This window comes from Sarcophilus harrisii, chromosome 5 (genome assembly GCF_902635505.1).
Source record: "Sarcophilus harrisii chromosome 5, mSarHar1.11, whole genome shotgun sequence".
In the NCBI taxonomy this organism is placed as follows: Eukaryota; Metazoa; Chordata; class Mammalia; order Dasyuromorphia; family Dasyuridae; genus Sarcophilus; species Sarcophilus harrisii.
Genome location: NC_045430.1, coordinates 98157266 through 98183336, shown reverse-complemented (window position 1 = coordinate 98183336; position 26071 = coordinate 98157266). Strand labels below are relative to the sequence as shown.

General features: G+C 32.6%; 2 protein-coding genes across 9 annotated transcripts in view; one reads left to right on the top strand and one right to left on the bottom strand.

Annotated features, from left to right (window-relative positions):
* Positions 1-5971, top strand: part of ERGIC2 (ERGIC and golgi 2) — a 54224-nt gene extending 48253 nt beyond the window's left edge. For 5 of the 6 annotated variants that reach the window (XM_012550420.3, XM_031938108.1, XM_031938110.1 and 2 more), the window contains 3 exons: positions 2705-2867; positions 4141-4223; positions 4625-4913. In XM_012550420.3, the coding sequence (XP_012405874.1) occupies positions 2705-2867; positions 4141-4223; positions 4625-4690 (312 nt within the window). In that variant the 3' untranslated portion in view covers positions 4691-4913. Of the gene's footprint in view, positions 1-2704; positions 2868-4140; positions 4224-4624 lie in introns of all 6 variants that reach the window. The other variant, XM_031938107.1, reaches the window with a different exon arrangement.
* Positions 5972-7099: 1128 nt separating this feature from the next.
* The window catches only part of FAR2 (fatty acyl-CoA reductase 2), a 174809-nt gene continuing 155837 nt past the window's right edge, over positions 7100-26071 (bottom strand). For 2 of the 3 annotated variants that reach the window (XM_031938104.1, XM_031938105.1), the window contains exons 11-12: positions 24284-24411; positions 21755-22012 (exon numbers count right to left, since the gene is read on the bottom strand). In XM_031938104.1, coding sequence (XP_031793964.1) covers positions 21850-22012; positions 24284-24411 — 291 coding nt within the window. In that variant the 3' untranslated portion in view covers positions 21755-21849. Of the gene's footprint in view, positions 7158-21754; positions 22013-24283; positions 24412-26071 lie in introns of those variants that run through there. The other variant, XM_031938106.1, reaches the window with a different exon arrangement.

The following is a 26071-nucleotide window of genomic DNA, read 5'->3' as shown; positions in this document are numbered from 1 at the left end:
AATTAACTTTACCACTTTTACTCAGTATTAGATTCTGGTATCTGTTCCCTTTCCTCCTCCTCCCTTGAGATTATTCAAGAATATCTTTTCTAGGGTTTTTCCTTTTTTTAAAAAAATATTTTTATCACTGTTCTTTGATTTTGTGTTATTTTTATCTATTAATATATACCTGACTTCCTCACCAACCTATCCTTCCCTTATTAGAAACATTTTTAAAAATTCAGTGCAACCAACTAATTTGTGGCTTTTGATAGCATATGCAATATTTGAATTCCTTTTACCCGCCTGCCTTTGCACCAAGAAGATGAAGATTTTTTTTCTTAGCTCTTCCATAGGGCAATCTTGGTCATTGTAATTACTGTGTACAGATTGCTTTATACATTGCATACATTATTATTTTGCTGTACTCTTCTCTGCATCAGTTTTTATAAGTATCTTTTTTAGTTCTTAGGAATTCTTCATATTCACTCTTATAGTACAATGACTTTTTTTTACATTAATGTATCAGTTGTGAACTTCCTTTTTTCCATTTTGCATTTCATAATTCTTTGATATCATCTCTCATTCTTTTATTCTTTACTCCAATTTCACATGAAGAGGTGGGAAGTACCATCTCTTCCTTGATGGTTCTTCCTACCAATACTAATCTTTTTACAAACACTTTTGATCCCATTCTTTCCTGTTTTCTCTGGAAGATTGCCTCCACAATCATAATATCTTTTTCCCTCTCTCATATCTTCTTTCCCCCCGCCCCCCTCCTGTCCCTTCTTCCCTTTCAAAATTGTGTGCTTAATCTACATTTTTAAAGATACTTCAATGGCTTGTGTTCTTTTGCATTATAATTGCTATTCCCCTTCCAATTAAAAATCTGCAAAGGGGAAAAATCTTTAGCAAACATTCACACAAAACGCATTGATTAAGTGGTGGTGTCCATGAGTCTTTTGTCTCTTTCTTCACTCTTGGACTATCACCTGTTGGGAGGAGGTAATATGTGGTTAATCATACTATGTCCTTTGAAAACATGGTGGGTCATTGCAATGACCAGAATTCTTAAAACCTTCATAAGTTACTTTTCTTGAAAATTTTATTCTTATATAAATTGTTCTGATTTTGTTCACTTTATATCAGTTTCCATGTCTTAGAATTCTATGAAATTGTCTCTTTTTTTATTTCTTATGAAACAACAATATTCTGTTATATTCACATGCCATAATTTATTCAGCAACTCCTTGATGTTTTCTTTAATGCCAAATGTCATGGCCTTTTTTCAGTTCTTAACTTTCTTCACCTCTACATTATTCCAAACTGTTGAGCATCTCTCCCCTAGGTGTACTTATTTGGTTTCATGCCTGTGTTCTCTTTATTTTCTTTGTTTTGTTTAAGCTTTCTGGATAATATATATTATATCCCACCTAAATTTGTTCATTCCTCAAGGCTTTGTTCTGATTCTTGTTTTCTTTGTTTATACTCTAATGGTGACCTCTTTAACTTTTGAAGGTTTACCAACTTTACACAGATCTAGTTTTTCTCCTTGAGCTTTGACCTTATATCAGCCTGATTTGGGGACATTTTGAATTGGATATTGTGTAGTCCAAAATGTCAAGAAGAGTTGGGTGGCACAGTGATAGAGTCAAAAAAATCTGAGTTCAAATCCAACTGTAGACACTAGCTATGTAATCAACCTTTATTTGTCTCAATTTTTTCATCAGGGGTAATAATAGCATTCACCTCCCAGGATCAAATGAAATAATAATTGTAAAGCACTTTGTGTAGTGCCTGACTCTGGCAAATAGTAAGCACTCTATAAATGTTTATAATACTAATAAATAATTATGTAATTACACATAATACACATACCTACTGCCTTTTCAGACTTTATTTTTGTCCTCTCCTCCATAAATTCATTTGACTTCTTGCTACTTCTATGATCAAGTATAAATTCCTATTGGGAATTTAAAAACTCTAGTTTCCTAACTACCTTTTCCAGTGTTTTTTTAAATTATACTTCACTCACTTTGTGGTGTGGCCAATTGCTCTTTGCACAACCAATATTTCCTCTCCCATATACATAACTTTATATTGGCTGCCCCTCATATATAGAATTATATTTACTATTTTTGAAATCAGTAATTCATTTCAGAGTTTAACTGAAGAATTTTGTTCTACTTAAAACCTCTTCAATTGAGAATGACTTTTCCTCCAAAACAATTGCTTTTTGTTTATTTTGCATATACTTTTGTACTTACTTGTTGTCTCTTATTTTATATTTACATGGTAACTTACGGGTAGGGACCAGGACTTCGTTTTTTTTCCTTTGTATACTATCACAATATTTGGTGCATAGCCAGTTGTTTCTTAATTAGTTGATCTGCATTTGTGAAGGGAGTTTCATCTATCTAATGAAATCATCTGCTCTTGAACTAAAGTAGAACAATTTAGTAACTATAATGAGCTTTAAAAAGTATTTGGGGCAGGGAAGAAGAAATAGAATAGAAGCAATGGAGATTTAGACCTGAGGTATTGATGTGAAGTAAACTTCTTTTCTCATTTATTACCCACTTTTAATTCACAGGAACTGTTCTCTGCCTGAATTCCTTAGTACCAGCTTATTAGTCAAAAAATTAAAAAGCAAAAGAAGTTGACTACATAATGTTGACATAGATTATTGTTCTCTCTGCCTTTTCCTCCAATTTCGTTGCTTTAGGAACGTGCCATTAATCATGCAGCAGGAAGCCATGGAGTATCTGGAATATTTATGAAATATGATCTTAGTTCCCTTATGGTAACAGTGACTGAAGAACATATGCCATTCTGGCAATTTTTAGTGAGACTATGTGGTATTATTGGAGGAATTTTCTCAACGACAGGTAATATAACATTTTTGTATTTTGTTTCTGGAAATGGTGTTTATTATGGGAAAGAGTATTGATTGAGAATCATAAAGACAGCATAGTGAAATAGAATAATGGATTTAGTGTCAGAAGTCTTGGGTTTAAATCTCTGCTTTATCATTTAACTTCTCTGCCTCAGTTTCTTCATATAAGCAAAAACCCCAAAGTTTGGAATATATATTTTTGTGGTCCCTTCAAGTTCGAAATCTATAATACTATGATCTGTGTTTGAATACTGGTTCAACAAATGTGTGACCTTTGGTTAAGACTTTCTGATTTTCTGTTTTCCATAAAATGGGGATATTAATACAAATATAATCTATCTTACCTGGTTTGAGGAAGTTTTGTAAATCATTAAAACACTATATAAATTTGAGCTAATAACAACTTGTAATAGTATTTTAACAATAATTTTTAATACTAATTTTAACTTTAATTATTAATAATATTTTAATAGTAATTTTATAATTTTAATATTTGTATAAAATTTTACTTAGGAAATTTTAACTTAATGCCATATTAAGTTAATCATTTTATAAATTTTTTAGAAGAGTCATACAAATTAATCTCAGAGTTAATTAGGGAAACCATCTTGTAATGAAACTAGATAGTATATCATGAATTCAGTGTTTACTTAAGTTACTATTACAAAGGTTAAAAAGATTTTAATTTTGATAAATTTGTGTAAATTTTCATAAGAAAGGCTATTAAACAGGAAGAGTACACTTTTGTCTGGAATATTAATTATATGCTTCCTAAAATTGCACAAGAAGAATAGCATGTGGTTAAATAATTTGTAGTTACTGCCCATCATTTTTTTAAAGTCGTGGTAATGGGCGTACCATCTTTTTTCTTATATAAAATCATACTGCCACTTGGGTAAAATGTAAAGTTGCAGTGTCATTAATTTCTCAAAAGATATGAAAACAGCTCTCAATTTATTTAATTTAACTTTGGCAGTTTTTCATAAGTATAACTGAAGAAGTTGGATTTTGAGGGCTTAGGAACTTTGTGACTTTATTTGTTCATTAAAATTTTTAAAAATCCATTCTTTGAAAGTAATAATTCTGAATTCTTAATAGCTGGCAAATAAAAGGTGTCATCTATAAAATTATTTGCTTTTTTCCACCCCTTAATTTATACTTGTCCAATTAGTTGTTTATTCTTTAGATGGTAATTCAGGAAATAGTTTTTAAAAACTTCTTATTTTTTGATGGTGTAATTTTTGTGTACTTATTCTTAATTTCAGGTATGCTACATGGAATTGGAAAATTCATAGTTGAAATAATTTGTTGTCGTTTCAGACTTGGAGCCTACAAACCTGTTACTTCTGTAAGTTAGAATATTAGAACAACCATCTGAGTACCATTATTATGTTTCATATATTGTGATATTTCAAATAGAAGTTCAGAGGTAGTGTCACAGTTTGGAAGATCTGGGTTCAAATCTAGCCTCTCATACTTGCTGGTTGTATTAAAATTTAAGGATGATAATTAACCTTCCTTTGTCTCCGGCATATGTTGAGGACAAAGCAGTTGTTCAATGATCTGCATTGCTTTTAAAGAGTTTTGCTTATTTGAGTACTTCTCTAACTTGTGAAATCACAGATGTGGCCATAAAAAAAGACAAACTTTTTGTGAGCCACTGTTATACCCAAATTTAAAAGAAAGTAAAGACTACATTTTACAAGAATTAAAACTAATGATTTGATCTTTTCCTTTTATATTTTCTAGGTCCAGGATGGCCACACAAACAACCACTTACCTCTTACAAAAAATAGTATACATAGCACCTCCTGAGAAGAGGAGAAAACTTTTTGCCTGACAGAAAATCTTTTTTTAAATAATAAAGTATTGTGCAGTATATTCAAAGAAAAAAAAAGTATGAATGGGAAGGAGAAATCAAACCATAAAAAAACAACCTTCTATGTGTTGGTCTTTTACAAATTTGTTAGAAGAGGTTATGAGGTTCATCTCTTAATTGAACCTAACAGGAGAAATTCTGTGAAGAAATCACAACTATTACTTTCACAGCAAATGGGCAGTCAACATTAAAACCAGATCATTCTTATTGGTGAGGTAAATTCTTAAAAGAAAAAGGTCAAACTGCTTTTGAATAAAAAAGTAGTAGGCATGGAGAATTCCTACATGTTGGAATGAAAATGTGTTTAAGATTAATTCAGATGCTGAAAATCAGTGATTGTTCCCAACACTAACAAAGGAAAAGAACAAAAATAGCTCCTATGTATAGTCTTATTAATATCAAGCCATACTAATACAAAGATTCCATTGCATTAAGAGTGATAAAAAATAAGAAATGTGACCTAATAATGAGAAATGTCACTGTAATTGGATCTTTTAATTATCTAACATTGCTCAAGTCAGGATGACATTGATGCTTAAGAAATGTAACTAAGTACAAATTCTTACTGAAAAAAATCTGAGAACTCTTTTGGATGGTAATTGGGAAAACTATGACTTTATAAAAAAAAAAGTGCTATTTTTATTTTATTTGATCAGTTTCTCTTTGCAAAAAGTTTATACCTAAACATAGAATTTAAGGAGTTTAAATCGAAAACAATGCATCTATAATGAGAATTAATCTTATGAAGGAATTAAGATGTGGACTTGTCATATTTATGTTTGTGTTGTGTTGATTTAAGTTAATTTATCCAAGCAATATAAAGTTAAAAAGCAAGTCAAAAGGAGTCAGCATTATGCTTATAGAAAAGATGCAGGAGTTGTTAGATACAAAATGAAAGAATGTGATTTGTAACATACCATTTCCTCTTTTGTAAAATGATGGGATGTGACTAAAGTCACTTTCAACCCTAAAATTCTATGGGACAAAGAAATAAATTGCTTTATTAATATTAAGAATGTCAGCCCTTAGGATTACAGTTTTGCAAAGTGTGCAGTATGGAGCTGTAACCTTAGGCTAATTTAAAAAAACCGTAATACAATAAAATTGAAGGTAAAAAGAGGATTGTAATTTGAACTGCCATTCAGGACTATATTTTCCTTTTCAATAAACATGCCAAACTTTAGTTTTCCTTTTGTAATAAATACTTAAGGACTTTGGAGGAAGCATTTATTCATTCCCAAAGTTACAACCATTAAGGGGAAAAGGAATGTGGAAGTCTTCCAGGTAAGTAATAGCTCACATTAGACATATGCTACTATAATAAACTGGAAATTAAGTGGTGGTTTTGTAGAGAATGGTCTATTAGAAGATGCTAAACTAAAAAAGTAAAAGTACTAACCTGAAAAAGAATACATTTCTTTGAAAAAGTAAAAGCTTCTTAATTAGCTCATTTTATTTCTTCTTTAAAAGAGTTTGACCTTAGGATTTTGGAATTATGAATGACCCTTAATTGGATTCTGCATAACAAAGTGCTAGAATTTTACTTTAAAAACAATTTGTGGCATGTACTTGATTAAATTTTTTTAAAATCAGAACTTATCATGCTATAAAGTTTTAATGAATTTCATTTAATGCAATTTAGTTATTTGTTTCCCTCATTTGTCTTTATCCCTGAGGGAAAAATTCCAAACACACTACTATAGATCCATCAGTTTGGTTTCAAAAGCATAAGAAACCTGATGTGTAGTTTTTTAAAAGTCATTTTGCAATTGCTTAAATTCTTTTTTCTTCCTTTTATCATAATTCTTAAGGTTTTGCATCTGTACTAATAAGAAAGCTGAATTGTTTGTTAGTTTCTCCAAATCAAATCTAGTTTTTTTTCTCACATTCCCCAAGCAGTTGAGTAATCCTTTTGAAAAGGGATTATTATAAGGCTTTGAAAAGAATTACAAGTCTGGGATACCTGCTTGGTAGTTGTTACTGTTTGAGAAGTACATCTGTGAGAAGTTATCCTCAATAAGTGTTTTTTTTTTTTCCGTTGCACTCTGTGGTTCTATTTATAGGAACTTTCCCTTTGACCTTGATCTTTCTTTGAGTTCTTACAGCTATACTAATTCCTCCTCCTCTCCCCCCCAGATTTTTAAAGTATCTAAAAGAGAAGTTTTAACTTTTATTATCCAATGCTTAAAATATTGCTAAGATAATGTATTATAGTTTGAAAAATTTTTAGTTTAAAACTTCAGTTTATATAAAATCAATTTGTTTTTTGTTTCATTACTTTTTCATGTTGATTCAAAACAAAGAATAGCTCTACAAATTATTCTGGATAAAAATGAACTACTTACATTTATGTAGTTTTCTGCCACATCTTTTTAATCTCCAGATCTTCCTCTTATAATCTTACTTCACAGCATAAACAATATAAAGACAAGATAAAAAAAAAAATTCTTTAAAACACATCAATGTGAATATATTTTTAATCCCTAATAATTAACTTTTAAAAATTAACATATTTCCTATAATATTGCATGTTTTCTATATTATCTGTATTTCCTTCCCTAATATCAATAATTCAGGAATTGTACTTAAAAAGGTTTCTACTGCTCTATTACAGGCTCTTGATTTAAGTCTAAAACTTAGGTTCACATTCAAGGTGTGTACATTATGTGCAAGAAGAAATTTTAAACAACTTTATAACCTTAGAAAATTTCAACAACCTTTTAAAGTAAAGCTTTATGCTCTTGTTATTTTGGTTTCATTCCCATATAGCTTTCTTCTTCAATTTTTGGAATGATGACAGTGGTCTTTCAGTCTATTTTAGTGCTTCCATAAAATGGACAATGTACATACATCATTTCTTCTGAAGTTTTGTGTGTGATTTTCAAAAGTGTGCCAAACACTGTTCTCACTTTAGGGTCAGTAATTTGTTTTTTAACCTCTGGTGTTTTAAAAAAAAAAAAAACTGGCATTTTTCCTTGAAGCATTTATGCACAATGACAAGGTAATTTTGTGTTAGTCTACAAATATAGATCAAAATGCCTTGTTTTAAGTTGTTTGCTTTTGGGTTTTGTATTGTTTTTTTAGGAATAAGTGGGAAGAATTGAAAAATTAAAAAGAATTCTTCCTCATGACCTGGGACATATGGAATAAATAAAATGGTTAACTATCAAAACAACTAGTTTGTCCTTTTAATTTTAGCATAAAAGAAAATAGTAAATCCTCAGAGATATCTTAACTTCTCTCTCATGACAACTGCCTAAGTAAAAGCTTAGTAAACATTTTAATTAACATTTAAGCCACGTTTTTTCTGTATGTGAAAAGAATAAAGACTTAAGTTTTTTTTTCCCTTTCTTTATAGCAAGGATTGGCATCAAAAAATCATGTGGGAAAATTGGGGTTTGAAATTAGTAAGGTGTTGTCCAGTGAACAAGGTTGAGTAAAATAGAAATAGAAAGTACTGTTCAAGAAAACCTTCAAGTACTTGTGTGTCAGTAACATTTTTATTCATTTTTTAAAGAGGGAACTGGGATATTTAACTTCCACAAAGCTATATGTCTTTTAAAATTTTCAGGGTAAATTATTTTTTTCATACAGGTAACAGGAAAAATAATGCCAGTCCTAAATGAATGAAAATAATCTCAGTATCTGCAGTACACTTTTGATAAACAACTAAAAGCTTGTCAACTTTGTGGTTGTAATATTGTAAGAAAAAACTCCAATAACCTCACATCCCCTTATTCATAAGCAGTTAAATAAGCATTTATATGTAATGAGTACTACAGGGTACCTTTGCAAATGAAAGCAAGTGCTTGCTTTTCTGTTTTGAACAAGTCACAAATCCAATAAATATTTCATTTTAGTTTTCAAAACTATAATACTTAGGACTGGCCTGATTCTGTCTTTCTCCCACCCCATCTATGTGTAATTCTAGATTGGAATTGGAATTCCAATGGATCAGATAAATTGGAAACACTTGCTCAAAGTGCTCCTCTGGATATTAGAAAAGTTGCATCCCCTGCAACTTTTGAGTAAGCAGCTGCAAAAGGCACTACTTCCTACTATGAAGCACTATCAGGATGTGGCCAAATGCTGGTTTTCTTTATTAATGATACCAGACTCATAAGTTATGAATGAGAATCTTTCTAGGCCCTTTTTGGGGGTGGAACCCTAGGACAATTCTTGTTTACATTTTACGACTATGAGTGTTATGTATGACAAAACACTAGATTAGGAGGTGACAAATGTGAGAGACTTTTAAGTTTTGGGACATAAATTTTGAGATGGGCAATGCCATGTATAGGTCGACAATTACCTTAGAATCAGGAAGGTCTGTCTTGAAACTTATTAGCTGTATTACCTTATGAAAATCCCTTAATCTCTTCATTACCTCCAGGCAATTATCAAGGGCTAAATTACTAAATAATTGATTTTTGGTAGATGGAACTTTCTCCCTTGGAAATACACTACAATTTGAGCACAGATAAGTTTGGACCAAAAAAAATTTTAGAAAAGTTTGAGACTAAGTTTAAACTGTTTACTGTCATATAACACATATGTAAGGGCTTAGGCAGATAGATTGTGAAGTTTATTAGACTATAGGCTAAATAAAATTTAACCTGACAGTGCTAGTGAACTGATGAATTAGAGTAGCTAGAAATTATATTAGCTGTAGGATTATTTTATTTGGATTATTTATCCTGTTAACTTATTTCAAGGCAAGTTTACCAGTTTACATGGCCTTTCGTGTGACCATTATACCATTGTATATAGAAGAGCTTTGTCTTTGGTGTTAGGATTTGCATTTGGATTTTTTTGTTTCTTACTATATGTGATCATGGAACCTTTGCCTGTTCCTTTGGTTTCCTCATTTGTAAAATGTAAATGTAAAAACACCTTTGTATTAGATTGGCTAGGTCCCATCTAACACCAGCTCTGAACCTACATTTTTTGCCATATACAGAATATTGGATACCGACCAAACCAGGCAGGACTAAATTTAAAAAAAAAAAAAAATCCTTACCACTGATAGGCACTTTTCTCCCTCACATAATTTACATTTATAGTCCTTTAAGGTTTGGAAGTTGTGTGAGTGTGTATATGTGTGTGTGTTGGTTTGAGCTTAATTGTAACATTTTTGGGGATTGGGAGGGGAGCAAAGTGAGGTATAAAAGTAAAAGTGCATAGTGAACAAAAAACCTACAAGGAAGTGAAGAAGATGGATATCTGAACACAATGTATAGTATTACTTAAGCTTTCTTGAAATGGAAATTTTATTGCTTTATATTTTTAATCCTCTCATCTGCTGTGCACATGGTAATGTTTTCTTGTTTTATATTTGTTTTAAAAATTAAAAAAAAGAGGCTTAGATGAAGGTAACTTACATTTAAGTGTCTGAATTGGGACAAGTGTCTCAGCGCTTAAGTTCACTGCCTTGTCATTGTATTATGCCATAGCTTAGCAACACAAAAATGAAAGCATATAGGCAACTGTGCTGTTAACGATTGCTGTTTGTATAAATGTGAACTGGAAAATGTGAGTTGTTTACTCAGCATAGCAGGAGATGCAACTGCTCTGATATCCAGAGGAGCACTTTGAGCAAGTGTTTCCAAAGCAAAAGGTAAAATGACCAAAAAAAGTGATCTGTTTTAGAAGAAATTATTTTCATCTGGAAACGTGAGAAAAGAGAGAGGCTCAAAGTGTATAAAAGAATAAACAGGTTTGTGCACTGAATTCTGATTTAAGTGAGAGGGAGCTTAACCTTCTAGATATTGAACTAACAATCTCATTTTATAATTGAAACAAGCTAGAAAGGCAGTATTTAGAGTTGAGCCCTCTGCTTTTAAGAATGGTTTTTGGGGGGGGGGCGGGGGAGGTGTGGGGGCCGCAACTAGGTGATGCAGTGGATAACGTACCAGCCCTGAAGTCAGAAGTTCAAAACTGGTCTCAAGACACACTTCCTAGCTGTATGACCCTGGGCAAATCATTTAACCCTAATTGCCTCAGCAAATAAAAATTCTACCTTACCTCTAATTTAAATTGAAAATCAAGAGAGAAATGTTAAGTTACAAAGAACCGTATTCTTATACAGCAAAGCATAATTTGAACTATAAGACATTGTGCTAGTTAGACTTATAGAAGGTTTATATATGAGGAAACTTTTAGGGATTATTTAGGATAATAATAAAAACACTTTAAGGTTTTTTTTGAAATTGGTAATGGCACTAAGTGGAGATTTGTTAAGACATCAGAAGCTAATTGGTGGATGGGAACATCACAATGATATAACTTGATTATTATTGGAGGGATGTGATTATGAGAGTGACAGTTCAGATAAATTCACCGATAGGTACCAAGTCTATTCAGTGTTTGTTCTATCTTCTTGTCTTGAGAGTTGGACAAACAAATCAATTAACCTCTCAGACTTTGTTATCATTTCAGTTACATTTGATTTTTCTTGACCTTTTTGGTATTTTCTCCATCAAATGGAGTGGTTTGCCATTCCTTCTCAAGCTTATTTTACGTATGAAGAAAGTGAGGTAAGCAGAGTTAAATGACTTTCCAGGGTCATTTAACCCTGGAAGTAGCTGGGGCTAAATTTGAATGCAGGTTGTCCTCACTTTAGGTCTAGTGCAGTAGTTCAGGAAATTCTCATTCATAAAGTTGACTTAGGCAAGAGAGTTAGCTAGGTGGTAAAGTGATTGGAGTACTGGGCCTCCAGGCAGGAGGACCTGAGTTCAAATAAAGCCTCAGACATTTCCTAACTGACCCTGAACATGTCACTAAACCCTGTTTGTCTCAATTCTTTATTTGTAGAAATGATCTGGGAGAAAAAAAGGCAAATCATTATTACATTGTCCTTGTCAAGGACATCCCAAATTCTTGAAGAATCAAAATATGATTGAAACTACAAAAAACATCCAAAATTCATGAACATGTGCTCAGCATAATTGGCTTAGCATTCTGTCTACATGCTGTATAATATTAAATACATTTCAGAAACACCATCATAAATTGTAATTTTCCAAATAACGTTATATGAATATGCACTGAAAATTGTTTTAAAAGATGAAGTTTTGATTCTCCCTCAAATACATATCCTTATAGAGGATAGAGGTCATTTGCCAGGTAAAAGGACTGTAGAATTTCTTCATATTCTTTAGAGCAGAATTTAAATTTTTTCTACTCATGACCCCATTTTACTGAAAATTTTTACCTGACTCTTGAGTATTCAGCTTCTCCAACTTCCTCACCTCAACATCCATATTTCCAATTCCCAGATCTTAGTGATGGTCTCTCCATCTCATTTCTGTTCTCTTCTCAGCTAGTTCCAACCTTTGTCATCATATGCCTATACTAGAATGCTGTTAGCTTCCCAGTTAATGTATCCTTGTCTTTCTCCATATGATTTTTCAGTAAATTACAGTGGCTTTTGATTAACTCCAGGGCCAAATATTTCATCTTAAAATTTTAATTTAGTATCCCATGTAATTTATAACTCAATTACCTATGTACTTTGGAGGGATATGTCCTCAAAAGTTTTTGCTGATATATATAATGTAAAAAGTTTGGAAGCCACTGTTTTATACACTCATCTTTTTAAGTTCTTTGAAAATTTTAAATTCTGGATTCCCTGCCTGTCAACCATTCCCCACCCATCAAGAGGATAAATAATATGTCAAATATACAAGTGAAATTAAAAACATTTCCATGGTAGCCATATTGCAAAAAAATAAAATAAAAACTACATTTTTCTGGGATAGCATTTTTCCATCATGAGTCCTTTGGAATTATCTTGGATAACTATATTGATCAGAGTAGCCAAATCTTTCAGTTTGATCATAACGTTTACTGTGTACAATGAACTGGTTCCACTTCATTTTGCATCAATCGATTAGCCATGTTTTTCTGAGACCTCCCCTTATCCCATCACCATCATATGCCATAATTTTTTCAGCTGTTCCTAATTGATGAGCATCCCCTCAATTTCCAATTATCTGCCACCACAAAAAGTTGCTATATTTTTGTACTTATGTTTTTTTTTTTTTTTTTTTATTTCTTTGAAATGTAACCCTAAGAATTGGTACTAGATCAAAGGCAATACAAAGTTTTTTGGCCCTTTGGGCATTGTTTCAGATTATTCCTAAAAATAGTTGAATCAGTTTATTAATACGCCTAAACTCCCTTTTTGTATCTTATCAACTAGTGCTTATTTTTATAAATTTGACTCAGTTCTTTAAATGTTTGAGAAATGAGAACTTTATCAAAGAAATGTGCCTTTTTTTTGGGGGGGGTAATAATTGGCTATTGTACTTTTTAGCAAAATGTTTCCCTGCTTATCTCTTTAATTTTTTTTTTAACATTTTTACTTTTGCTTTTTTACATTTTTACTTTTGCCTTCTTTGAAGTCATGATTACTACTTCTGCCTTTTTTACTTTAGCTAAAGTTGTTCTAGCCCTTTATTTTAACTCTATATGTGATTCCTATATACAACATATTGTTAGATTCTAGTTTCTAATCCATTCTATCTGTTTTCATTTTATGTTTTAGCTCATCCTATCCACATTCGTAATTATGATTACAATTTCCCTCCATTTTCCTCTCTTTTGATCCTGGTGCTTCTGACCACGGATTCCTTTAATCCCCCACACCTTCACCCATTTCTTAAAACCTCACCCTTTCCAGTTTCCCTATTGGGAAAGGTAGATTTCTATATTCAACAGAGTATGTATACATATTGCTTCTTTGAACCAGTTCTGATGAAAGTGAAGTTCAAATATTGCCCTCCACTTCAACATTTTCCTCCCCCACTACTACAAAAACACCTTTTTTAAGGGATTAAAATTTGTTCCATTCTCCCTCTCTCTTTCCTCTTCAAGTTCATCTCTCTCTTTTTTTTGAGGTGAAAATCATTCCAATATTGACCTGTTTTTCATACTTTATGTTTATAAATTTTTTAACTCCTAGTAATGGAAAAGGCTTAGCAATTATATATATCATCTTATAGGAATGTAAATGATTTTAACCAAATTGAGTTCCTTTTGATTATTCTTTAATGTTTACCTTTTTATACTTCTCTTGAGTCTTGTGTTTGAATGTCAGCTTTTCTATTCAGCTCTGGTTCATCAGGAATGCTTGGAGGTTTTTTATTTCATTAAATACTCATTTTATCTTCTGAAGGATTATTTTCCATTTTATCAAATAGGTGATTCTTGATTCTAATCCTAGCTGCTTTGCCTTCTAAAATATATTCCAATCACTCTATTCCTTTAATATGTTAGCTGCTAAATCTTATGTGGTACTATTATAGCTCCACATGACTTAAATAGTTTCTTTCTGGCTGTTTAGTGTTTTTTCATTGACCTGGGATCCTTGGAATATGACTGTGATATTCCTGGGAGTTTTCATTTTGGTGTCCCTTTTAGAAGGTGATCAGTGAAATCATTCAGATTCCTATTTTACCTTCTAGACCTAAGACATCAGGTCAAGTTTAATATTTTTTGCAGTATGATGTCTCAGCTTTTTAAAAGAAATCATTGCTTTCACTTTGGGCAAGTCACTTATCTCCAATTGCTTCAGTCCCACCCAAAAAAATCATTACTTTTAGGTAAAAATGTGTGTGTGTGTGTGTGTGTGTGTGTGTGTGTGTGTGTGTGTATGTATATACAATCTCCCCCCATTACATGTAAAGTATAATTTACATTCCTTTAAAAAAATTGAATTGCAAATTTCTGTTTCCCTTCACCTCCCCCCTTCCTGAATTAGTATGTAATGGTTGCATCAGGTCACAAATCTGCGATTAGTGCATTTTCCCCCACTCTCCATCATTTAACTTTTTCCTTTTCTGTCTGTCATCTTAGCCAATCTGATAGGTGTCAGGTGGTACCTTAAAGTTGTCTTCATTTGTTTTTCTTTAATCAACAGTGATTTGGAGTACTTTTTCATATGACTATAAATATCTTTGATTTCAACTGAAAACTGCCTGTTTACATCCCCATTTATCAATTTGGGAATGACTTATATTTTTATAAATTTAAATCATCTTTATTTTTTTCTTTTGAGAAATGAGACCTTTCTCAGTGACACTTGCTGTAAAAATTGTTTCCCAGCTTTTTGTTTTCTTTCTAATCTTGGTTGTATTAGGGTTTTTTGTGCAAAAATTTTGAATTTTATATAATCAAAATTATCCACATTCTCTGTTGCTCATTTGGTCATAAATTCTTCTTTTCTCCATAGATCTGACAGGGAAACTATTCCTTGCTCTTTTAATTTGCTTATAGGATCATCCTTTGGGTTTTAATCATGTACACATTTTGTCTTTATCTTGATATATGGTGTAAAATGTTGGTCCATACCTAGTTTCTGCCATATTGTTTTCCCAGTAGTTTTTGTTAAATAGTGAGTTCTTATCCCCAAAGCTTAGATCTTTGGGCTTATTAAATACTAAATAACTATGGTCATTTACTGTTGTATCTTGTATAACTAATCTGTCCCAATGCTTCACCATTCTATTTCTTAGCTAGTGCCAGATAGTTTTGACAATTTTCAGTTTATTATACAATCTGAGATCTTGTACTGGTAAGCCACTTTCTTCCCTAATTCCTTTGATATTCATGACCTTGTGTTCTTTCAGATAAATTTTGTTAGGATTTTTTCTTGCTGCATGAAATAACTTTTTGATAATTTATTCACAGTGCCATACCAATTAGACTAATTTAGATAGAATTATCACATATTGGTTAGCTATTAATTTTTCTAATTGTTTAGATCTGGCTTTACGGGAGTGAAAAGTGTTTTGTAATTATGTTCATATATTTCCTGGTTTTGCCTTGACAGACTCCCAAGTACTTTATGCTTTCCAGTTATTTTAAAAGGAATTTCTCTTACTATCTCTTCCTGCTAGATTTTATTGGTAATATACAGATAATTTATGTATGTGGGCTTATTTTATATCTTACAACTTTTGGTTAATTATTTCAACTTTTTTTTTGGTTAATTCTTTAGAATTCTTTAAGTATACCATCCTGTTGCAAAGAGTGATATTATTTCTTTCTTGACTATTCAAATTCCTTCTTTTGCTATAGCTAACATTCCTAGTACGATATTGATTAATAGTGCTGGTACTGGGCATACTTGCTTCACCCCTAATTTTTTAGGAAGGTTTTTTGCTTATTTCCATTACAGGTTACTCTTGCTGATAGTTTTAGATATTGTCATTTTAGAATCTGTTTTGGGGGTGATCAATGGATTCTTTAAATTTGTTTTGCCCTTTGGGTCTAGGATATCAGGGACAATTTTCTTGATAATATCTCGAGATATGATATCCAGACACTTGTTTTCATTGTGACTTCCAGGTAGTTCAATAATTCTTAAATTATCTCTACAATCTTATTTTTCAGATCCATTTTTCCAATGTGATTTTTTACATTTTCTGTTATTTTTTTATATTTAACATTTTAATTCAAAGATTCTTGATGTCTTAGGCAGTCATTAGTTTTCATTTGTCTAATTCTGATTTTTAAGGGATTATTTTTTAATTTAGCTTTTGTACATTCTTTTTTCCCATTTGGCCAATTCTACTTTTAGAGTGGTAGTTTTTGTACCTCTGTTTACATTTTGCTAATTTTTCTTTTAAGCATGTTTTCATTAGCAAATTTTTGTGCATGTTTTTCCATTTTTTTGTGCTTCCTTAACCCAGCTATTGACTTTTTTCCCCATGATTCTCTTGCATAATTCATATTTCTTTTTCCAATTTTTTCCTACATTTCTTATTTAATTTTTAAAATCACTTTTGAGCTTTTCTAAGAGTTCTTTTTGGGCAAGAGACAGATTGACAATTTTCTTTGAGGCTTTGCATATGGGCATTTTGATATTGTTATCCTCTTTTGAGTTTATTTTGCTCTTCCTTGTTACCATAGTAACTTTTTGTGGTCAAGTTTTTTTTCACTCCCCTTGGTTTACTTTTTCCAACTTATTTCATGATTTTAAAGTTAAGCTCTGCTCCTGGAGACCTCTGGGTCTGGAGGTTTATTTGGTGTGCTTGCTTGCTGCTGGCTTTCTGCACAGGGACTTGGAGGCCTCACAAATGACCCATTGTGCCACTGAGCTGCCATACTAGGGCAAGGTTCTTCCTCTCTAACTTGTGGCAAAGGTAGGGGCCCATACTACCTTGCCTGGACACTGTCAGCACTGAGCTGTGCTCCTCTTTTACCTGACTGAGTTAGAGGCTTTTCTGTAGTCCTATAGTTTGGGGATGGAAAATTATTTCTCTTTGTCCTTTTATGGTTCTGTTAACTCAATGTATTTTTAATTGTTTGATTTGGAATTTGAGTGAGCTTGGACAAGTTTCTGCCTTTTCTGGTGCCATCTTGGCCAACTTAAATAATTCTCAGTCGATTTTTTAGGTTGGTTATTTTTCTGATTTTTTATATTTTCTTTTCTTTCATTCTTTTGACTTTGTTTTATTGTTTCTTGAAGTGTCATAAAGTAATTAGCTTGTACTTGCCCAATTATAATTTTTAAGGAATTATTTTCTTTGGTGAGCTTTTGTACCTTTTTTCTCCATTTGACTAATTCTGCTTTATAAGTTTGTTCTAAGGTGAATTTTTGTGCCTCTTTTATTGTTAAATCAGTTCTATTTTTTAAAGTGTAAATTTTCTTCAGGTTCTGTATGGGTGTGTTTGTGGGTGTGTGTGCATGCCTCTTTTACCAAGCTATTAATTCTCTTCATAATTTTCTTGTATCACTCTCATTTCTTTTCCTAATTTTTCCTTTATCACTTATCTTTTTAACTCTCCTAGGTATATTGAATAGCTTTGGGTCCAATTAGCATTTTTCTTTGAGGTTTTGCTTATAGCTGTTTTCACATTATCTTTTTCTGGTTTTATGTCCTGTTTTTCTCCCATTATAGTAGATTTTTATGAAGTTTTTTGTTTGTTTTGTTTTGTTCATTTTCTTTGCCTGTTTCTTGACTTTAAACTTTGAAATTGATCTCTGCTTACCTGAGGGGTAGGGGGAGAGGTACTGTTCCCAACTTTTGGATTTTTTGTTTTGATGTTTTTAGAGCTTCTGATGATCTACAAATTTTTGGTGCTTCTTAAGGTGGTGTGCTCCCAGGAGAGGTATGGTCACTGCTCTCTTGTTTCCCTGCAACTGTTGGTACTAATGTATCTCTTGGCCTCCGACCAATTAATTACATGTTCTTAATTTTACCCTGGAACTGGGGCCTGAAACTACTTATGGACAATAGAATTGCCAATCAGTGCTAGTTGCACCTGGTACCAACAACGGATCCTATGTAATTTTTTTCTATTTGTCCAATCCCTTTATCTCTGAACTGAGAGCTTCTGAAACTGCTGTTGTTCTGTTAATAATGCATCTTAATAGTTACTTTTTGTGACTTAAAACAATGATAAGTTCATTGAGGGGCAGGATTCATGTCTTGTCCAAACACTATTTCTAACTCCATTATCTATTTAAGTTCTCTCTTCAGTGAGTTGAACACTTACTTTGAGTTAGTTACTGAATATAGTTGTGAATGTTGATAAGTCTACTCTCAAAAGGTACTCATAAATCTAATAAAAGTGTTGTACAAATTTTGGTACAGCAACACTAGAATAGATTTCAGATAGTTTAGATACATAACTAAGCTTAATATTTTAGGATAACAGTAATTCAGTCAACAATAAAATGCATGCAGCCTCCCTTGTGCTCAATTCCATGAGGCAATATACAAGATGGAAATCCAGATATGTACCTCTGGTACCTCTGGTCAAAGGTTCCAAACTGCTGGGAACTCAAGTTTATATAGATTATATAGAAGTTCTCTAAAGTTTACATTTAGGAACCAGAGAGGCCAGTTGTAGTGGAAAATCCTCAGAATGAGAAAGTTTAAATTATAGTTTACCATATTAGATAAATAGAGGTGGTTGCAATTAAGCTTTAAGTTATCCAGTCTTGTGTGACAAATTAGGTCAGGGAGAATGATAATATTAGGTTCACCTGACTTATCAGAAAGAGATCTAGGAATAATCGAGATAAATTAGAATTCAATTAAGGATGTAAAAAAAAAAAAAACCAATTGGATAGAAGGATCAGTTTTTAATGGAACAAAGGAAGGAAAACTTGATGGAAGTGGACTAAAGGAGAAGACGGGGAACTAGAGCAAAGCTTAAAACTGTATCATGACCCCATATGCAGTTGCATTAACTGACTGTGGGATTGCAAAATTGATTTATTATCAGTAAATGTTTGATTTATGTATCCATTTTATATACCTTTATAGCCAGGGTCACATATCTTAAGTAAAAAGGGATTGTGAGTGGAATAAGTTTAGGGTAAAATAAGGGTGAAAAGGCAAGTTGAAACCAGATATTTGAGTACCTTGAATTCCAGAATAAGGTATTCATACAAGGCTAGGAAGTTTGTATTAAATAGGAAACTAAAGTTTTGTGACCATGGAGAGAATTGTTAGCACAATTATTCTGAACACTAAAGGAAGGATGGATTGTAAAGGAGAGAAATAAAAGATGGGAGATATGCCTAGAAGGTTGTTGCAGTAATTCAGGTGAGAGCCAGAACAAAGATAAAAGAGTTTTGTCTAGGTGTTTGTGCCTTGAAGGAATTTGTAATTTAGTAGATTAGAAATGAAAGCCCGTATTAGTGGAAATTAATGATAAATGAAATTTTCAAAACTATCATGGAGAGATTTATTTTCAAAGCCAAAAATGTTTGGTGGGTTTTTTTTTTTCTTTGAGTGGGTTTTGAAGTTTTTTCCCCCTGTAAAATCTGTATAAATATAAAAACACAAATAAAGACACATCATTGAAATAAGGAAGGAAATACTCATTTTTATTCAATTTTTTCTTAATCAAAAAAGTAAAAATGTGATTGTTGAGGTTATTGAAATTGCAGAACATAGTAATCAAAAGGCAGAGCCAGTAATTTCTTAAAATTTTTGTCCCCATCACAGTAAAACATTTTGATTTTTAAAAATCTTTCATGTCTCTAGTTTGTATTTTTGTAGCTCAAAAAGTACCCAAAAAGCTCAAGCAGGGTCATGGTTAAGAGGTGAGAGTTGAACCTAGCTAGGTCTTAACTCTGACATAGGCTATTTATTATGTCATGCTACTTCTTGGGGCCTGCATTTTTTCCATTATTGGAATATAAACAAGAAGCTGTTTTTATTACTATATTTTGCGCATTACTGTTGTCCTTATTTAGCTATTGGCATTGTTACTCTTGCTTTTCTAGTTGTTGAAAAGAAAGTTCTTGCCACCAAAGTCCTTAGCTCTACCAAATGAATTCAACATCTAGAAACTGGAATAATTTTTTTCAGTGGAATAATTTTTCTTCATTAAAGAAATCTGCTTTGCTATTGTATCCTCAGGTCAATGAGGCATTTCTATCTGATTTGCATTAGAAATCTCTACGTGTATTGTCTCCCCTAGCAGAATGTAAGCTCCTTGAGAACAAGGAATGGTCTTTTCTGTATGTATCCCCAGTGCTTAGAACAGGACTTTGTATATAGTAAGCCCTTAATAAATTATTTTATTCATTTATCCTTACCCCATAGAGCGTTCAGAGTCAGAGGACTTTGGCATGAATTTCAAATTTGACATTTAATAGGCAAGTCACTTATTCTATCTGGACCTCAATTTTCTCATCTTTAAATGGGAAGATAGGACAAGATAACTCTTAAGATTCCTTCCTGTTCAACTATGATCTATGATTAGTCAATATTTTTGGAGTGAGTGGCAATCTAGCAAGTACTGTTTATTAGGACAGAAAAGCAAATACTCTCAAAGCAGCATTTTGAAAAATGATTTTAATTGTTTTGATATCATTAACCTGATCAAATTAGCTTGTTCCCATTGTACTCTAAAAACACGATAAACTTAAAAAAATCCTCAGTATACCCAAAAGGTGGCTTAATGACCTTTATTACTGAAGATTTAACTTTTTCCTCTCTAGACATAGCACACCTAACACTGAGTCAGCTAGACTTATCAGGTTACTCATAAATAGAACAATATTTTGAAACAACAGATGTGGAAAAAGTGCCTGCTCCTTCTACTCTTTTCCCTTGCTTAGGAATTATGACTAAATACCTGGTTTCAAATCCTGCTTTACTTAATACTTTTATAATATTTCATAATTTTCAGTTGGGAAATGTTTTTAGATATATTTTTGAAAACTACCTCCACCATTTACCCTCATTGAAGTAACAGCTGAACAGGGCTTAAATATAGAGAATTTATAAAGAAAGTAGTTATAGGTAGCATAATAATAGGAGAGAATAGGGAAAATGAGCTTTGAAGAAAGTAATAAAACTGCTAGAGGAATAGTGATTAAAAGAAATTTGAACACTAGTTTATAATTCCAAATTATATAAAGTCAAAGTCTTGGTTAAAATCCCTATTCTAATTGCAAAGATGTATTGTGAACAGTTTGTATTTTTTCTTAGTAATGTTAATTTCTTAATTTGAAAACTCTTCTATAGGGATTTGAAAATATTGGTTACATTGAGAGGAAATGGTAAAAAGTTAACAGGTTAGCAGTTTCTCCTATAGCACTTATTAGTTAGTTGAAAATATACTTTCTTCTGCCAATTTTAATTTTTAATTTTAAAATTTAATCCCCAGAAGAGTGCTACAATCACAGTATAATCTTGTTCTTAAAAATTCACATTTTAAACTCTTATTTCTTAATATATTTTGTGCTTTTAAAATTGACATCAAAATATTGTACAGAAAAAAATTAAAGTTAGAAGGGAGAAAGAAGTTATATTATTCCACAAATATAAATATTGAAATACAGTATTGGGAAATTATTCTAGGATCATTTTTTTTCCAGCAAAATTTATGATTATGGCTTAAGGGATTGCAGTGAGGTTTTATTTCACTAGGCATCCTCTGGAAGCTAAAAACACAATGTATGAATCCAGAAAATATAGTTAGGAATTAAGATGAATATAAGACTACACATATGCTCTGTAATAGCTAAAAGGACAAGTTCCTTCATGGTTTCTAATGCTTGATAGCCATAGTTTGTTATGTTCAACGAGCTCAACAGAAGATGGATAAATTTTGATTGTTCTCAGTGCCTGAAGGTGCTGGATGCCCTGAAGTAGGAAAGGAATTTATAGCAGAGGCTCACCACGAAGTACCAGACATTCCGAGCCATCTGAGATCTTGCAATGAAAAAGCGCCAGATGATGAGGAAAAGGACTGTGTTAAAGAGGTAGTGAATGTTTCTGAGCCTAAGGAACAGAAAGACACATGTGTGATTTTAAAAAGAAAAGAAACTAAACCTAATAGCATCCACAGAATACATAGGATTATATTTCAAAGAATGTGTCCCAGAGACACAAGATTAGGAAATTTTTAAGTAAAAGTTGTAATAAAAGCAAATTAGTCTCTCTAAAATATACAGCATGCTGGAATTAGTTTATTTACACATGATAAGATCAATGTGTCTGGTTTCTGAAAATGAAATTAACATGCTCTATCAAGTGATTATAAATTTGATACCACTGGCACCTCTAACAGTTATGAATGAGATTTTTTTGTGTAGGCTGGTGGAGCTCAGCCTACACAAATTTAGTCTTAGCTAATTATCAGAGGATTAGCACTGAACCTTTGTCTTTGGTTTTAGGAATATCTTCTTATATAATGTACTCTAAATGGTAATAATTAGCTGTCTAGTCTAGTACAGCAGAACTAAGTTAAGTCTTGGTATTCTGTTCACTCTATGACAATGTTATGAACTTTTGAAAAAACCAGAAAGATGACTTGTGACTATATTAAACAGAATAAAAGTGTGCTTTTCCTAGAGTATTTCCAAGGGGAAAGAATACTAATAGTAATATCAATACTAAAGTACAAGTAATTAGAAAATTCTGTCTTATAGCGGTTTCTAAATTTTCTAAGCTATCCTACATTGTTAACATTATTAGAGACTACATTGATCCTATACGATTTTCTTTACTACCCAAAGTACTAGAGACTAAACATTCTCTTCTCTTCCCTTTCCTTCCTCCCTTTTTTTCCCTCAACAATTTGGATTTGGCCTAGCTAGTGACTATAATAAAGTTCTTTGGTATGGATTGTAATTCCAGCCTCACTTTCAGCCATTTAGTAAGTCACTTGATATTTGGCAGGTCTTTGGAGCTCTGATTACATCATTTCACTTAACTTACTTTGTGCTTACTTTCATATAAGCACTGGCCAATTAAAGACCAGGTTCCACCCCTCCCTGAACCATCCCTCTCTCAGAATATCTTATGACTCAGTACATTATAGGAACATATAGTAAATAATGTGTGAGGAAGAGAGACTTATTTTTTTTAATCACATTTTGGAGGAGACCACTCCTTTTCACCAGTATTGACTTAGTCTTTAACAGTTGCCTATTTGACTTTGGTTGTTAAACATGTGCTGTCTGTCCTGACACTCAGACAATCAGTAACAGGAATGTTCAAAGAAGCTTTCTCTTTTGCTCTTACTCTACTACTTGAAAAGAAATACTATGTTCCCAATCAGAAAATGTGAAGTTGCTTTGTAAACACTTTTTTTCTGTGGATATATTTACATTGCCTGACATTTAGCAAGCTCTCAACACTATGTATCTGCCACTTACTGTCTTCCTCATTATTTAGAAAACAATGAAGGAAAAGACATTTTAAGCTGGAGCTTAGTTGTTCCTAAATAGTTGTCCCTTAGTTGACCCAAATGCTATAGTCCTGTAGACTTTTATCCTTAACACAGAGCTAGAGCAATACTCTCAATGTCCTCTCTGCAGTCCACTTTAACAGAATTTGGAATAAGCTGTCAATTCCATTGGTAAAATTGTTAGAAACTCATTGTTCTGGAAATGCAAAGGCAAAAACAAAACCACCCCCTGCCCTCATACTCTACTAAAATTTCTATTAGAAACAACTTTCCTTTTATAACAGTCTATTTATTGCTCCTTTTCAAAAAGCAAAAACTTTGCATAACTGCCAGATATACTCTTGGAAGCTTCTTAATATTTAAGCGATAAAATCCAAACTAGGTCCCAGCATTCAAGACCCTTCACAATTTGACTGCAACCTACTTTTCCTTATAATTATATTTTCCATTTTTTCTCATTCTACTCCTTGCTCCTGCCAGCCTAATTTGATTACAAAAGCAAGCTTTGCATAGCATTATGACTATGCCTTTGCTCATTTTGCTTTCTCAGCCACAAATATACAGACACTTGGAAAGGCCTTCTCCCTGAATATACATGCTGTTATACATTTTTTTCTTATATGATTTTCATTATATTTGTTGCATTGTATACATATTTCTTATATGATTATTTTCTTCCTATTTTGAAGTCTTTAATACTGACTAAATCTCTCATTTTTAATTTTTCAATTACTTTTTTATTGTTTAACTAATTGTTCATGTGTCTGTTTTGTTTCTTTGTCTCTAAGTTTTGTGGGCAATAAGTTTTCAGTCCATTATAAGAATTCAGCAACTATTGTTAATTGACTGTTAACACTTACATTCGTAAATGTCTCTTTGCTGCAGGAATCCCAGCCATATCTTCTTTCAGTAGGTATTTCTTAATTCCCAAGCAATAGTTTTCAGTGTACTCCAACCAATTCAAGTGGCGCACATCAAAGTCAAATAACTGAAAGGAAATAACAGTGGTTTAATTGCTTAGATTGAACAGTTGGGGGCAGTAATGTAACAATGCAGAGCTGAAAAATTTATGCATAATGAGATTGCCAAATTTTGTGGAGTGAAAAGTTTTTGGTTTTTTTTTCCTTGCCTGAGGAAAGAGTAAAGGTTGGTAGAAGGCTGTAATTCAAAAGGAGATGAGGAAATGGATGGCTTTACATTAAAGATTTGTTATATAAACACTTCCTAAAACCTGTCTGAGAAAATGTTAAAGGCTAAAGAGGTAAACAGGGAAAGTTATAAAGTTAAATGAAATAGTTTTTGTTAGGAAGAAAATTCCTAACAATTAAGAGCTATTTTTTTTTTTTTTTAAAGTGGAGCTGATTTCCTGGCAAGGAAGAATATATCTCTTTTGAGATATATTGGGGAGAGGCTGGATGATTATCTGTCAGGTATGTTAGAGTGAGATTTCCTTTTGGGTATAAATTGAACTAGATGGCTTCCAATTTTTAATTATGCAATTTTGTTACAGCCATCTTTAAGAATTTGAAGGGCTTCCAAGACAATGGAATCCTTTGGAATGCCAAAGGACTCATAATGAAAATGCTGTCCTAATCCAGAGAAGGAACTAATAAGAATCTGAATGCAATTGAAGCATATAATTTTCACTTTATATTTATCATGGCTTTTTTGCTTTGTTCTGTTTCTTCTTTCACAATTTAATATGGAAATATGTTTTACATGATTGCACGTATATTTATCAAATTGGGAGTGGGTGGCAAGGGTGAGGGGAGAAGATTTGAAACTCTTACATTTTTAAAAAATGAATGTTAAGGTTTCTGGCAGCCAAAATGGTGGAATCAGCAGTGAATCTTTGTAACTCTCCCATGTTTACCTCTAGACAACCATAAAATAGTCCAAGCCAAGTCCCAGAATAGAAGCCAGTTAGGGTGAAACTATTTTCACCCCAGGAAACTTGAAGGATTTGCCGAGGGGGTCCTTTTCACTTGGTTAAAGGCTACAATCCAAGACAGGAAACTCCCCAATGAGCCAGCAGCAAGCCCCATCTCAGCAAATTAGCAGGAAATCCTGAGCCCCAGGATGGTGGAACTTCAATATCAGGACACCTCACTTACTTTGGTAAAACTATTGATTCCAGCTCCAGAGGATCACCATGTGCTCCAGCATAGCACAGGCAATGGGGGCCAATAGCTATACCTCCAAGTATCTCAGTGTAGCCCCAGGGAAACAGAAACACCCCATGTGACCTCAGCACATGCTCAGCATACTACTAAGAGCCCAGCTCAGCACCAGGTAAGCTGCCAGGTCTCTCTACAACCTTCAACAGCATTTCTCATCCTACTCCCACAGCCAGCACCCGACTGAGGGGGGAAAAGGAAGGTACCCATGAACCTCAGGACAACATCAGAGCATCACTACATAAACAGCCAGAACTTGAGCCACTGGCACAAGAAACTTGAGACAGTTCTCCTTCCATCTGGGGAGCAGAGCTCAAAAGAGGAATAGGGCAAAAATGGAATCTGACCGTAGAAAACTATTATAGTGACAAGGAAGACTGAGACACAAACTAAGAAGAGTATAACAATGTCAAAATCCCAAAGAAAAAATGACAAGTAGTCTTAGCCCAGAAAAAACTTATTAAAAATCAT